Source organism: Anolis sagrei, chromosome 4 (genome assembly GCF_037176765.1).
Source record: "Anolis sagrei isolate rAnoSag1 chromosome 4, rAnoSag1.mat, whole genome shotgun sequence".
In the NCBI taxonomy this organism is placed as follows: Eukaryota; Metazoa; Chordata; class Lepidosauria; order Squamata; family Dactyloidae; genus Anolis; species Anolis sagrei.
In genome coordinates this window covers 136,458,014-136,472,218 of record NC_090024.1, presented here as the reverse complement: position 1 = coordinate 136,472,218, position 14,205 = coordinate 136,458,014, and the positions used below count along the sequence as shown (strand labels likewise).

General features: G+C 41.2%; 1 protein-coding gene across 2 annotated transcripts; it reads left to right on the top strand.

Moving 5' to 3' along the window:
* Window positions 1–3,032: 3,032 nt before the first annotated feature.
* On the top strand, window positions 3,033–12,689 carry LOC132772740 (toll-like receptor 2). Of its 2 annotated transcripts, XM_067467735.1 has the most exons (3): window positions 3,033–3,147; window positions 5,337–5,435; window positions 9,998–12,689. In XM_067467735.1, the coding sequence occupies exon 3, from the start codon at window positions 10,008–10,010 to the stop codon at window positions 11,346–11,348; it is 1,341 nt and encodes a 446-aa protein (XP_067323836.1). In that variant the 5' UTR covers window positions 3,033–3,147; window positions 5,337–5,435; window positions 9,998–10,007; the 3' UTR covers window positions 11,349–12,689. The 2 variants fall into 2 exon arrangements, with proteins under 2 accessions (XP_067323836.1, XP_060627583.2); XM_060771600.2 differs by lacking the exon at window positions 3,033–3,147 and having other exon boundaries at window positions 5,290–5,435.
* The last annotated feature ends 1,516 nt before the right edge of the window (window positions 12,690–14,205 follow it).

The following is a 14,205-nucleotide window of genomic DNA, read 5'->3' as shown; positions in this document are numbered from 1 at the left end:
ACTGGATGTTAGGAATTGTTCAGCACCTTTCCAAGTCACCCAGTCTTCTGTGTTCCCAGGAGGTATCAGCCATGGCTTGAGGTTCTGGGTTTTAGCTTGCCACTTTTGGACTCTAACTTGCTGAGTTATTCCTGCAAGTATCTCTAGATCTTAGAAAACTCAGCTATGGCAACTAAATAACACAAAATGGAGTCACAGCACAGACAGCAGCCTCTCCTTAGAAAAGGTGTGGGCAAACTTCAGCCCTTCTACTGGATGTTAGGAATTGTGAGAGTTGAAGTCCAAAACACCTTGGGGGGGGGGGGGCAAAGTTTGCCCATGCCTGTCTTAGAAGGTGGGGAAGAAGCGGGCTTGGGGGCCTCCCCATTTTTAGAACAGAAATAATTAAAAATAATGGCTTTTTACTGGGTCAAAATTGGTTGCTATGCATGCAAAGTTGCCCCATTAACTAAAAATCAGATTTTTTATGACTCTTGCAAGTTCTCTAAACTTCCTCAAAAAATCCCAATAGAATTGCATCTGTCTCTATGAAATGGCATTTCAGAAATTGTTTGTGGTTTTTCTGGTTCTGTCTGGAGAATGAGGTGATCTGCGATTTGATGGATGTCTGAGCAAGCAGTTCCCTGATTTAAAAGCCCACAGCTTCAAAAGGGTCTGGTTTGTTTTAGTTAGATCTGATTTTGTCTATGGTCAGCTCAGCCTAACATAATAGTTAGTAGCAGCAGCCATGCTCTCTCAGGCCCCATCGACACTACCATTATAATGCATATTGAACTGGATTATATGGCAGTGTAGACTGATATAATGCAGATCAATCTGGATTGTACAATCTTCACTGTCATATAATACAGTTCAATCTGCATTATAATGGCAGTGTAGATTTTTGGAAAGGCATGACCTTTTAGAGATCATAACCTTTTGGGAAATCAGAAATCTCCATAGCCTTTTGGAAGTGGGACTCTTTTGGAGATTAATTGGAAGTCACACTATTTGGAATAATCATCACCCTTTTGTGAAGTGTGATCTTCCTGGTAAGAGTTAAATACTTGTGTGAGTTAATCTTCTCCTTAGTGGTAAATATCCACTAGTATTCATGCAAGGCAATTTAGACTTCTCGGGGCCCTTCCACTCAGCCATATAATCCAGAATATCAAGGCAGAAAATCCCACAATATCTGCTTTGAACTGTGTTATCTGAGTCCACACTGTTCCAGTTCAAAGCAGAAAATGTGGGATTTTATTCAGCTGTGTGGAAGGGACCTGAGTTGTTAGACTGATATACCTGGTTATCTCTTTGAACGGTCAGGAACAAAGATATGCCAATGCACAAAATATATAGCAAATCTTCAAAAGTGTTATTTTAGTTGCCCAAAAAAACAACTACTCCCCATTAAATATATTGCTTTTAAATCATGCTCTCAAGAGACCAAAAACAGATAGTCTTTGTTAAAAGTAACATAGCTGATTTATTTACAAACTTCATGTATTCAGTATACAGGTACATTTCTTATTGGTTGAGAGTTTAAACAGTAAGTTCTCTAAAGCATTCTGTTTCAGTCTCTTCTTTGTTGCATAGACTAACACTCTCTTCTGTCTAATACAGTAATTATTAATTACTGAACATTGACTCAATACACAGTGACACTAATACTAACTTATTGTGGGGTATTTGTTGTTTTGAAAATTCATCTACTGTAAGATGCAATGTATGAGCAAGCCCCCACAATGTCTATTGTGATTTATTTCACTTGTATAGCAAATGCAAGCATGCTGAGTTTCCTTATTGTTACAGTTAGATGTGATGTTACAGAGTGACTATACAATCTGAAAATTAAGTATCTTGTGACAAAGAAGGATAATGTTTCTTTAAACATAGTCCCCCATCTCCACTGTCATGACATGCTGTTTGAAGCTGCGTTTTTTTCCCATGTCAGGAGCGATTTGAGAAACTGCAAGTCACTTCTGGTGTAAGAGAATTGACCGTCTGCAAAGACATTGCCCAGTAGACTCCCTGGTGTTTTACCATCCTGTGGGAGGCTTCTCTCATGTCGCCACATGAGAAGCTGGAGCTGACAGACAGAAACTCACCCCGAAAATGTCGAACTTACGACATTTTGGTCAGTAGTCATACCAGCACAAGGGTTTAACCCATTGCACCACCGGAGGCTCCTGAAACTGCTTTGCGTGGTCAGCATAGAGTTGACTCATTGAATACAGTTTGAACTGTACTTTCAAGCTGCATTCTATGGCAGTGTAGATAATGGGACCATAATCTGATAAAATAGTACCTGATGCAGGAAACCTCTGTGGGCTATACATAACTTGTTGCAGAATGCCTAACAAAGTCTTACCAACAGCGCAATCCTTTCTGTTTCTACATTTATGACAAATCAATTTGGCTTAGATTAGCATGTATCGTGTTTCTTTGGAGCACCATATCTAACCATATCTAACGTGCATGCCTTCCTCCTGTCCTGGCAAACCCAAAAGAGGGAGGTGTTATTAAATGCCCCCAGAGGGGAAAAATGTATTGGACTCTCTAGTACAGCTTTGCACAAATGTGGAGTTTGTTTCCAAAAAGTACCAAATCCATCTTAACAAATATCACAGGAATAAAAAAAAAATGCAGAGGATATGCAGTCTTTGGCTATAAAATTAAATTTTCCAAACCCTGTACCAAAGTAATTTGATAAGTTTTGATCTAAATAATATATTCCTAACCAACAACTTGCTGCCACCTATAACTCATGTTTTGTGTGTTTGTGTGTGTGGCAAACAAGGATACATTGTTATTATCATGTGCTTATTTCCAATTTCTAGCAAATCTAAGGTGGTGTTGGAAATTAAAACCTTCTTCAAGCGTTCTCTGTATATAATATGTTTATAAATGATCTTGTTGCTTACTGTTTCCTGTATGTATGTTCTGTTATGCAGCTTCCTTTACTCTGTGGTCTCTGAGAAGTTATAAAAAGAGCTGCAGACTACATGATCAGAGACTTCAGACTACTTCAGATTTCGGATCACACGCTTAATAGCTGTTTTGTTATAAGAGAGATTTCCTGCCTGGATGGCACAGATAATTATCCCAAACATATCTGAAACTGGACTGATTAGTTTTGTACCTGGGTATGCTGAACATATGAAGGTTGTGAGTAAACCAAAAATGTTATTTTTATCAAAGCGTACTTCGTTTTTATCTCTTGAGTGCATTATATAAAACAAATGGTTTTAGGGGAGAGTATAACTTTTGGGCACTGAAAAACACTTCTAAAGCTCTTACATTTTTATGTACTGTCAAATCTCTGTTTTTCTAACAGATTGGAGAAAATGGGTTATTCAGTCTAACAAATGAAACCATTGCCTTGCATAATGATATCTGGTTGTATACCACACGTGATGATTCTACTCTAAAGGGTTTTAGGCTCTTTTCAGAAAGGTTGTGCTTTTCTAAAAAGTTATGATCTCCCAAAGGTGTTTTCCAAAAGGTTATAAATGTCATTTTCCAAAATAAGGAGAATTTATTGTGTTTTTTTTATAGGAAGATTTGTTCAGGGGAGGGGGGGTTGCCTATGCTTTCCTCTGAAGCTGAGAGAGTGTGACTTGCCCAGTATTACTCAATAGGTTTCCTAGCTAAGCTGGGACTTCCAATTCATTGCTCAAACAACTATGCCATGCTGCTTTCAGGTGGTAATATTTACATCAACCCATACAAACTTTTATTTGAAAGAATAATATTCTGCTACACAACAGTGTGAAAAAAATTACCCTTAAAATCTGGAATTTGATGGCAAGACGAGCATTGCACCTTTTGTTTTCAAAGTGTTGATAGCTTAGACCAGTGTTTCTCAACCTGGGGGTCAGGACCCCTGAGGGGGTCGCAAAGGGGTGTCTAAGGGGTCACCAAAGACCATCAGGAAACACAGTATTTTCTGATGGTCATGGGGATTCCATGTGGGAAGTTTGAGCCAATTCTATCGTTGGTGGAGTTCAGAATGTTATTTGATTGTAGTGAACTATAAATCCCAGCAACTACAATTCCCAAAAGTCAAGGTCTATTTTCCGCAGACTCCACCTGTGTTCACATTTGCGCATATTGAGTATATGTGCCAAGTTTGGTCCAGATCCACCATTGTGTGAGTCCACAGTGCTCGCTGAATATAGGTGAACTACAACTCCCAAACTCAAGGTCAATGCCCACCAAACCCTTCCAGTGTTTTCCGTTGGTCATGGCAGTTCTGTGCGGCAAATTAGGTTCAAAATCATCGCTGGTGGAGTTCAGAATGCTCTTTGATTATAGGTGAACTATAAATCCCAGCAACTACAACTCCCAAATTACAAAAGCAATCCTTCCCCAACCCCACTAGCATTTACATGTGGGTGCATTGGGTATTTGTGCCCAGTTTGGTCCAGTGAATGAAAATACATCTTGCATATCTGATATTTATATTATAATTTATAACAGTAGGAAAATGACTGTTATGAAGTAGCAACAAAAACAATGTTATGGTTGGGGGTCACCACAACATGAGGGACTGTATTAAGGGGTCACGGCATTAGGACTGTTAGGAGACACACACTGATTATGCCTGTTAAAATAATATACGAGGGTTGAATGAAAAGTAATGCCTTCACCTGGCTTAGACTGAAAGTTCATGAACATATGCTTTCCCTCCCTCTCTCCACCCAAGATGTATGGCCAGGATGTCCTAAAAATGTGTGGAGTGCCTCTGATTTTTAATGCAAATGCTTCCCTATCTGTCTGGAGAAGACTGTGCTTCAGAAACAAGGCACACTCTCTCCCTGAAGGCTAGAAAATCCCTAAAATCTGGTGTTATCCTATCTCTGTCTCCCAGGTTGCCTTCATGAGTCATAACTGGACCTGCAGTGGCTGTTCTGGATGAGAGCCAGTCTGGGATTGGATGGCAGGTTGAAGCAGTTTGAGTCCGCCCCCCCCCCCCCCACTCCTGCCCCCCAGCAGTTAACCTGGCTTTCAGCAGTAGTCTGAAGAAAAAAAATCAGAAAAACCAATGTTGCATTAGACTGTTTGTGACATTGAGTGTTTCAAAATTGAAAGAGAGGAAAAGGACCCAGAAGTTGGGATAGGCTTATTTCTCCTTCCATTTACACATTTGTTGCCCAATAGTTTCACAACCATATCCTTCTGCAAGCTTAGGTTCCCCAAAAAGAAATGAAATGTGCGATGAAGAAGTGCTGATAAGAGACTGCTTTTAGCTATTTCTGAAGTGTGGCTCTTATGTACAATAAGTGGTTTGGAAAAAGAAAGGTACAACTTGAACATTTAAGAGAGGTGATTTGTGTTCGGTTGCTCTTTTCCAGAACTGGCGTAGGGTGTGAACGGTTTCTTCAAGCAGAATATCCCGGAAGCAGAAGAAATTGAGCCAAACGTCTGGCACAACCAGAGCATTTGGATACCGAGTGAGTTCTGTTTTGTTGTTTTGTTGCCATTCCTCTCCTGCCTTGTACCAGACAGTCATTCTGGCACGTTTCCCTTGAATTCAGGCTCCTGCTGTGTTCAGTGTTCAAAAGTGTGCAGAGGATTGCTGTCCAAGTCTAGCATCGCAAATTTGTGGGGCTTTAGTCTTCCATCAGTGAGATTTTCAGTCTTTGCTGGAAAAAGAATGACATCAGTGACAAAATTTAGCAGTTGCCAGATTTCAAACATCTGATGAAATAAAATTAGTGGAGAACAGTATTAATTACCAATATTAATGAAAAGGGGACAATTGGTTTTAGACTGCATGCTCTTCTCTGTTTATCAGAATAGATGTACTGCATATTTTTTTAAAAAAACTTTGCATTTTGTCAAGGAAAATCTATGTAAAGGGCTTCATTGTTCTTTGAGCATACAGTAGTAGCAGTTTAAGCCCATTAAATCTGGTGCCAAAAAGGGCAGGACCATTAAATGTAATGCCAAGTATAGCTATTTAATCCATTCTCCAATCATGCCTTTTTGGCCCTTGCTTCTCTTTGTCCAGCAACTGAATAGCTGCTATGAAACAAGTTGCATTTTCCACTGAAATACTCCTAATAAAAAATAAATTCTGTCAGTTGAGGGCTTATGGTCAAGAAACAAACACATACTTCTGTTGTCGAAGGCTTTCATGGCTGGAATCACTGGGTTGCTGTGAGTTTTCTGGACTGTATGGACATGTTCCAAAAGCATTCTCTCTTGATGTTTCACCCACATCTATGACAGGCATCCTCAAAGGTTGTGATGCCTCACTACCTCTGAGGGTGCTTGCCATAGATGCAGACGAGAGGAGAGAATGCCTCTAGAACATGGCCATATAGCCTGAAAAAACCTACAACAACCTGTTGGAAACTAGGCAAGTGGGTTTATATATCTGTGGAATGGATTTATATGGATATACATTCATATATGGATATATATTCCATCCATACATAGAAAGGATATACATTCCACAGATGTTTCACCAATAATAATAATAATAATAATAATAATAATAATACTTTATTTTTGTATCCCATCACCATCTCCCCAAAGGGACTTGGGACAGCTTACATGGAGCCAAGCCCAGTCAAACAGACTTAAAATAACTCAATAAAAATACATATACAAACATCATAAAAGCATGATTCATCATACAATAACTATATCTATGGCAGGCATCCTCAGAGGTTGTGTGGTCTGTTGGAAGCTAAACATTTGAGATTTATATATCTGTGGAATGTCCAGAGTGGGAGAAAGAAAAACTTTAACACCTCCCAAAACAGGATGTCTCAGGGCAGGAAGCAGCCAGGCTTTGAAGCTGCAAGGCCATTCAGTGCTACTCAAGGTGACCAGTTGCAACATTCACACTTGCCTCCAACTGACAAGAGTTCTTTCTCTCACTCTGGACATTCTATAGATATATAAACCTCACTTGCCTAGTTTCCAACAGCCCTCCCAATCTCTGAGGATGCCTGCTATAGATGTGGGGAAAACATCAGGAGAGAATGCTTCTGGAACATGGCCATACAGCCTGGAAAACCCACAGCAACCCAAAAAATGTTCATTTGCAAACTGTATATGTGTGTATGTGTATAAAATGAATATTTCCTGGCACCTCACTTACAGTTCGGGCACAATGAGAAATGTAGTATATCTCGGAATCAGGTTATTTGTCCAGTTGATGCATGAAGGTATACTATTATATTTGGAAAATCCATGAGCTCTCTAAAAAGCTAAGGAACCATGCATGGAGACATAAATAGCTTGAAATGAACCAATATAAAATTAGTTCTATTTTCTTACAAGTCAGGCTAGCATAAATCAGTACAATTTCTAAGCTTTAGTTTTAAGCACATTATTCCTATTGGTAGAATAATTGTTTAGATACTTAGATGTAAGCTTGTCTTTTGACACATTATTCAGCTTGAGAGGAAAACCTGAAGCTCTGATGTAAATTAAGTCCTTAGTTATCTCGCTGGCAAAAAATGTTTCCGGAGGGTGCTGCTTTTCAAAAACATGCAGCTCCCGGGCAAATTCACTGAAGACAGAAGTAAATCACCACCAAAGAACACAAATCATTAAACAATTCATTCCCGACACTTACACAAATTAGATATTTTAAGGTGTTACAATGCGTCGGGATGTCGAATGGCTTTCTTTTTCTCTGCCAGATACAATAAGTTAGAAATGCCTAGAGAGAAGGATTAGGATAGGGTGAATTTCATGGTTGCTTTGCTTCCTAATCTTCCTACTGCCTTAAAGATTTTAGACGGTAGAGAATGGAGAGGAGGAGAAATGGTGAGCTGCTGCTTGAAATTAAATATGGGGCAGGAAGGCGATTTGCTCGCTTGGCAAGAGACCCTCGGGCAGCCCTTGGCCTTCCAGGCCCTTTGAAGTTTAAAGGGTAGCGTTATCCTTCCTTCCCACTTTATAAAAATAGAGTTATTCTGAATATTGATGTTATTTTCTGTTTTTCTATATTATTGTCTTTTGGAAACTAGCAAGTGGGATTTATATATCTGTGGAATGTCCAGGGTGGGAGCCAGGCTTTGAAGCTGCAAAGCCATTCAATCCTAACCAAGGTGGCCAATGGCAACATTCACACTTGCCTTGGGCAGACAAGAGTTCTTTCTCCCACCCAGGACATTCCACAGATATATAAACCCCGCTTGCCTAGTTTCCAATAGACCCCTGAACCTCTGAGGATGCCTGCCACAGATGTAGGTGAAACATCAGGAGATATGTATTGTCGAAGGCTTTCATGGCCGGAATCACTGGGTTGTTGTAGGTTTTTTTTGGCTATATGGCCATGTTCTAGAGGCATTCTCTCCTGACGTTGCAGGTGAAATATCAGGAGAGAATGCCTCTAGAACAGTGTTTCTCAACCTTTCTAATGCCGTGACCCCTTAATACAGTTCCTCATGTTGTGATGACCCACAACCATAAAAATATTTTCGTTGCTACTGCATACTGTAATTTTGCTACTGTTATGAATTGTAATGTAAATATCTGATATGCAGGAAGTATTTTTATTCAGTGCGCCAAATTTGGCATAGATACCCGATACGCCCTATACTGGTGGGGCTGGGGGGTGGATTGATTTTTTAATTTGGGAGTTGTAGTTGTTGGGATGTATAGTTCATCTACAATCAAAGAGCATTCTGAACTCCACCAACAATGGAATTGAACCAAACTTGGCTCATAGAATTCCCATGGCCAACAGAAAATACTGGAAGGATTTGGTGGGTATTGACCTTGAGTTTGGAAGTTGTAGTTCACCTATATCCAGAGAGCACTGTGGACTCAAACAATGATGGATCTGGACCAAACTTAGCATGGATACTCAATATGCCCAAATGTGAACACTGGTGGAGTTTGGCAGAAATAGACCTTGACATTTGGGAGTTGTAGTTGTTGGGATTTTTAGTTCACCTATAATCAAAGAGAACTCCACCAATGATAGAATTGAGCCAAACTTCAAACACAGAACTCGCATGCCTTGGAGGGATTCACTGGTGTGAACCTCCCTCCCACTTTGCATCCCTCACCTGCCCCGCACCCTCACCGGATGGCAAGAGAGCAAGGCAGGTGAAGGAGCCCTTGCCTGGCTGCGCCCTTGGGATGGGGCCAACAGAGGCGGTCTTGTGACCCCTCCAAAATGGCCAGGCGACCCCCAGGTTGAGAACCGCTGCTCTAGAACATGGCCATATAGCCCCAAAAAACCTACAACACATCAGGAGATACTTCTTCTGGAATATAGCCACACAGCCCAGAAAACTCACAGCAACTCAGTGATTCTGGCTGTGAAAGCCTTTGGCAACACTTTTCTCCATTGTGCTTCTCACCATCACCTGCTTCAAGGAGTTATGTGTTTGAGGGATCAAATAGAGGCTATTATTGAATAATTTGCCCTGCTTTGCCTCTATCTTGCTTATGTCTTCCTTATCTTAAAAGTCTAACAGAGAAAAATAAAATTTAGTTCAATGGGGCTTATTTCTAGTAAGCAGATATAGGATTATTGTGTTATTGTGCGATTTGAAAACATGCAAATGTGAGTAGATCAATAGGTACTGCTCCGACAGGAAGGTAACAGTGCTCCATGCAGTCATGCTGGCCACATGACCTTGGAGGTGTCTACGAATAACGCCTGCTCTTTGGCTTAGAAATTGTGAGCACCAACTCCCAGAGTCGGACACGACTGGACTTAATGTCAGGGAACAACCATTACCTTTACTTTATTTGGAAAGACTTGTTCAGAGGGTAGTTGACTTTGCCTTCCTTGTGCCTTATCTAGTGTGTTCCCATGGCTTAGCAAGGATTCAGACTCTAATCCAGTAATGGGCAAACTTCAGCCCTCCAGGTGTTTTTGGACTTCAACTCTCACAATTCCTAACAGCTGGTTAAAGTCCAAAACACCCGGCAGGCCAAAGTTTACCCATGCCTGCTCTTCTCTAGTGTTATAGTCCAACACTCAAACCACATCACATTGTAGTTTTTACTATGTTGTTTCTTTTTTTTCTCCCAGCCTTTGCATCATGTATACAACTCTGACCTTTGCATTCTTCCTTCTGCTGGGTCTGAACTTCCCTAAAGCAAAAGGCATGTGTTACTTGACTCAACAGCACTGTGTGTGTTCCCTGTCAGAGTTGAAAACATTCTTCACTTGCCTCCCAGCCACCACATATGAACTTCGAGGTGGAAACCTATCTCGGTTTGCCGGCTTTTCTAGAACTGAACTGGATGCAAATGAAATTGACATTCTGGAGGCTTTGCTGGTAAGCAAGCTGATATTTACAGACCTTATTGTGCCAGAATTTTTCTTGCCATTAGCCTTGAAAGTTGTTTCCTACACACCTCTGATATCTGAACTGGAGTTTGTAAACTGTACTTTCCTTAGATCTGCTGACCAGGTTGGTATAGATGGGTTTGACCTAAAAGTTTCTTCTCTGCGCTTCCACAAAGTGACAGCAGATCCCTTGGATGACAGACTTGACATATCCAGCCTGCAAAACTGGCTGGAGACCTTAGAAAACCTGACAGTAACAGAGTCACAAGTCACATCTATCCCTTGCAAAATTAGCACAGTGTTGAAAGCGCTGCACTTTTTAGATCTTTCAGGAAACCATTTCCAGGACCAGGCTCTGGAGACATCATTCTGCAAAGGTGCTTTCTCACAACTCCAGGTGCTAAAATTGCATGGGAACAACCTGAGCTCTTACGAGACGGTGTGCCAGACTCTTGCTCACCTCAACCAGCTTACTAACTTGGACCTCAGTCAGAATGACTTCCTGCCTGGACCACCTTTCATTTCCTGTTTGTGGCCACAGTCACTACGTGTCTTCAACTTGTCCAGCACAGGATTAGAGCACATGGACAGAGCTTTACCACCTAATATTGAAGTATTAGATCTGAGCAACAATCGCATTTTTATCTTAGACCTCTCCATCCCTGGGCTGAAAGAGCTCTACTTGTCCAACAACAGGCTGCAGACCATCCTCTCAATCAAGAGCCTTCCAGGTTTGGAGGTCCTTAGTATAGATCATAATCAGCTCTCACAACTCCCTGCCGAAGACCTCCTGCATTGGAAACACCTGAAGAGCTTAAGAGCTGGACTCAATCCCTACAACTGCTCTTGCAAACAGACAATCAGGGAGATCCAGGACCTGGCCACCCGCAAGGCCTTGCTGCCTGATTGGCCTCATGATTACATATGCAGGTCTCCCCCAGACTACCAGGACTTCCTCTTGAATGAGGTGCCTCTCTCATCGCTGCAGTGCAACAAGGCATCAGTGGTCAGGCAGGGCTCAGTAGTTGGTTTGCTGATATGTCTTCACCTGGTCCTTCGTTTGGTTTCATTGCCAGCATTTAAAAGCTGATTTATTGTGCTGTAAACAGGGCAACAAAGAAGAATGCTTTAGGGTTGACAAACTTAATAAGAGGGTTTTTTTGCTGGAGAATATTCTATGTCAACACAGTTTTAACTGGGTTGTTGTAGGTTTTTTGGGCTATACGGCCATGTTCTAGAAGCATTCTCTCCTGACTTTTCACCTGCATCTATGGCAAGGTTGTGACCTCACAACCTCTGAGGATGCTTGCCATAGATGCAGGCGAAACGTCAGGAGGGAATGCTTCTAGAACATGGCCATGTAGCCTGAAAAACCTACAACAACCCAGTGATTCCAGCCATGACAGCTTTCAACAATACAGTTTTAACTATCACTGCAGATGTGCTTTCTGCTGGACCATTTTCTTTTGAAAAGAAAATTGTTTTGTAGATCAGTTTGAGGGGCTTCCGCCAACTTCCAGCTTTATTTTTACTGATTTGGGGAAAATAAAATTACTAATCTCTACCCTTCCACTCATGAAACATAGTGTCTTAGTTTCACATTCACAGTTGTGAATGTTAATGCTATTATATTCGTTATGCTCCAATTAAAGCAGAGAAAATGGAAAGGAAACAGGTGATGGGTCATACAATTAAGTATTGCTTCAGAATATTCTGATGATTCACCAGTATTATTGCATGTGTAATTTATGTTAAACCAAAGAGATTAATAGTTTTAAAACACTGGATAGACAACTCCAGTTCTAGAATCTTCTAGCACACATTTAGAATCCCAGCCATGATGCATGGAAGTATTCTTTTTGAAGTTGTCTACAGATTTGTTGGACTGATGGAGCACTTCTACCTCTTTGGGAATCGTGCCAATGCTAACAGATAAGAAACATTTAATATTGTAGTAGAGCAGTGCTTCTCAGCCTTGGGTCCCCAGATGTTTTTGGCCTACAACTCCCAGAAATCCCAGCCAGTTTACCAGCTCTTAGGATTTCTCGGAATTGTAGGCCAAAAACATCTGGGGACCCGAGGTTGAGAACGACTGTAGTAGAGTAATGATAAGGAGCGAAGGATGGAGTAGAACATTCATTTTACCCTATTTACATACTACGGCACTCCATAGGTCTAGTTTCTTCTCCTGAATAGAACGTAAGTCTTAACACCCTCTGTCAGTGTTCTTAAGTTTTTTGGAGAAGAAATCCACACTTCTCCATTTGATGACCTAAGCCAAAGGGTTCATTGGTATGACTTTGGAGACTGCTGGATAGGTACGGTGGGCTCTCCGAATCCGTGGACTCATGATCTGTGGATCAACCTAATGTGGATTCAGATGCACATAATACAGGATGTTGGAGTTTGTGGTGAGGAGCATGCTAGCCATCTCCTTTCAATGTGACAGGGTTTCTTTGCAAGAGAGAAGTGGGCAACAGGATGACATCACTCCTGCCCTGTGCCATTTTAAATAGGCACTTATAAGCCTTGACCTTGCTGCATTTGTCTGTCTCCCCTGCCTCTTGAAGGGAACTTAAAGAATGCATCTCTTGTGGGATGTCTAGCAGGTGGAGCTTGCCACTGTCTCCTCCATTGGCCTATATGCCATTTTTAATAATGACTTGAGCATGCGTCATTTTGGTATCTGTGTGGGGTCTTGAAACCAATGCCTATAAATACAAAGTGCCCACTCTGTTTTGTGGCAGAGGATCAGAGGCTGATGTTTTCCAAGATTGACCTCTTCAGTGTTTTCCTGCTTTAAATTGACATATTCTGCTCCTAAGGGGTGGTCTTTGCTTTTGCCTAGGGCGGTGCGGTGGAGTGGGGTGTGCACTTCCTCCTGCACAGAAATACTTTTTTTGCATATAGGGCAATTTTGCATTATTTTTCATTTTGAACCCTGGTAGAGATGGTAAGACATAGAAAATGGGGGGGGACGGGACAGTTTTTTTCAGCCCCCTCCATTTTTTCCTAGGCCTTACCATCTCAAACCCTGGGGAGTCTAAAGGGGGCTCAAAATTTCTAACTGGGGCAAAGTACAAGGAGCACACAACTCCCCTGTTATGTCAGCTTCACTGGCTGCCAGTCTGCTACCGAGCACAATTCAAAGTGCTGCCTTTAGCCTATAAAGCCCTAAATGGTTCCAGCCCAGCTTATCTATTTGAACAGATCTCCATCTATGAACCATCTTGGAGGTTAAGATCTTTTGGGGAGGCCCTGCTCTCAGTCCCATCTTCTTTGCACATGCGGTTGGGAGACAGGGCCTTCTCAGTGGTGGCTCCTCAGCTCTGGAACTCTCTCCCCAGTGAGATTAGATCAGCGCCCTCCCTCCTGACCTTTAGAAAGAAAATACAGACATGGTTGTGAGACCAAACCTTTGGCTAGTAAAATAATGCAGTGCAAAGAATAATTAGGAAAGATGTGCAATGATGATCGGAATGACTATGGTGTACGGTTTTTGGATTATGTAGTTTTAATATTTATACTATAATGTTTTTAATGCTGTTTTCATGCTTAAATGGTGTTTATGTCTCATGTTTAATTATTTTAATGATTTTAATGTATAATATGTTAGTGTTTAGTAATTATGATTTTTTTCTATCTACATGTATGTTGGCATTGAATTTTTGCCATTAATATTTGTAAACTGCCTTGAGTCCCTGTTGTGATGGAGTCTTGGTTGTGAACTAATAAACTTTACTTTTACTAAATACTGGTGCTTTAAGGGGTCTGTCTTGCAACAGCCCCCCCCCCCCAACTAGGGTGGGAAAGGCAGTATATAAATATAGTAAATAAATACATAAATAAAATGTGCTGGAAGCACACCACAGTGATTTCAGACATGTTTGTGCAAAATGACCGCTGTGGGATTGCACTTTCCCACCTCTGCATTGGTGGAACATTTA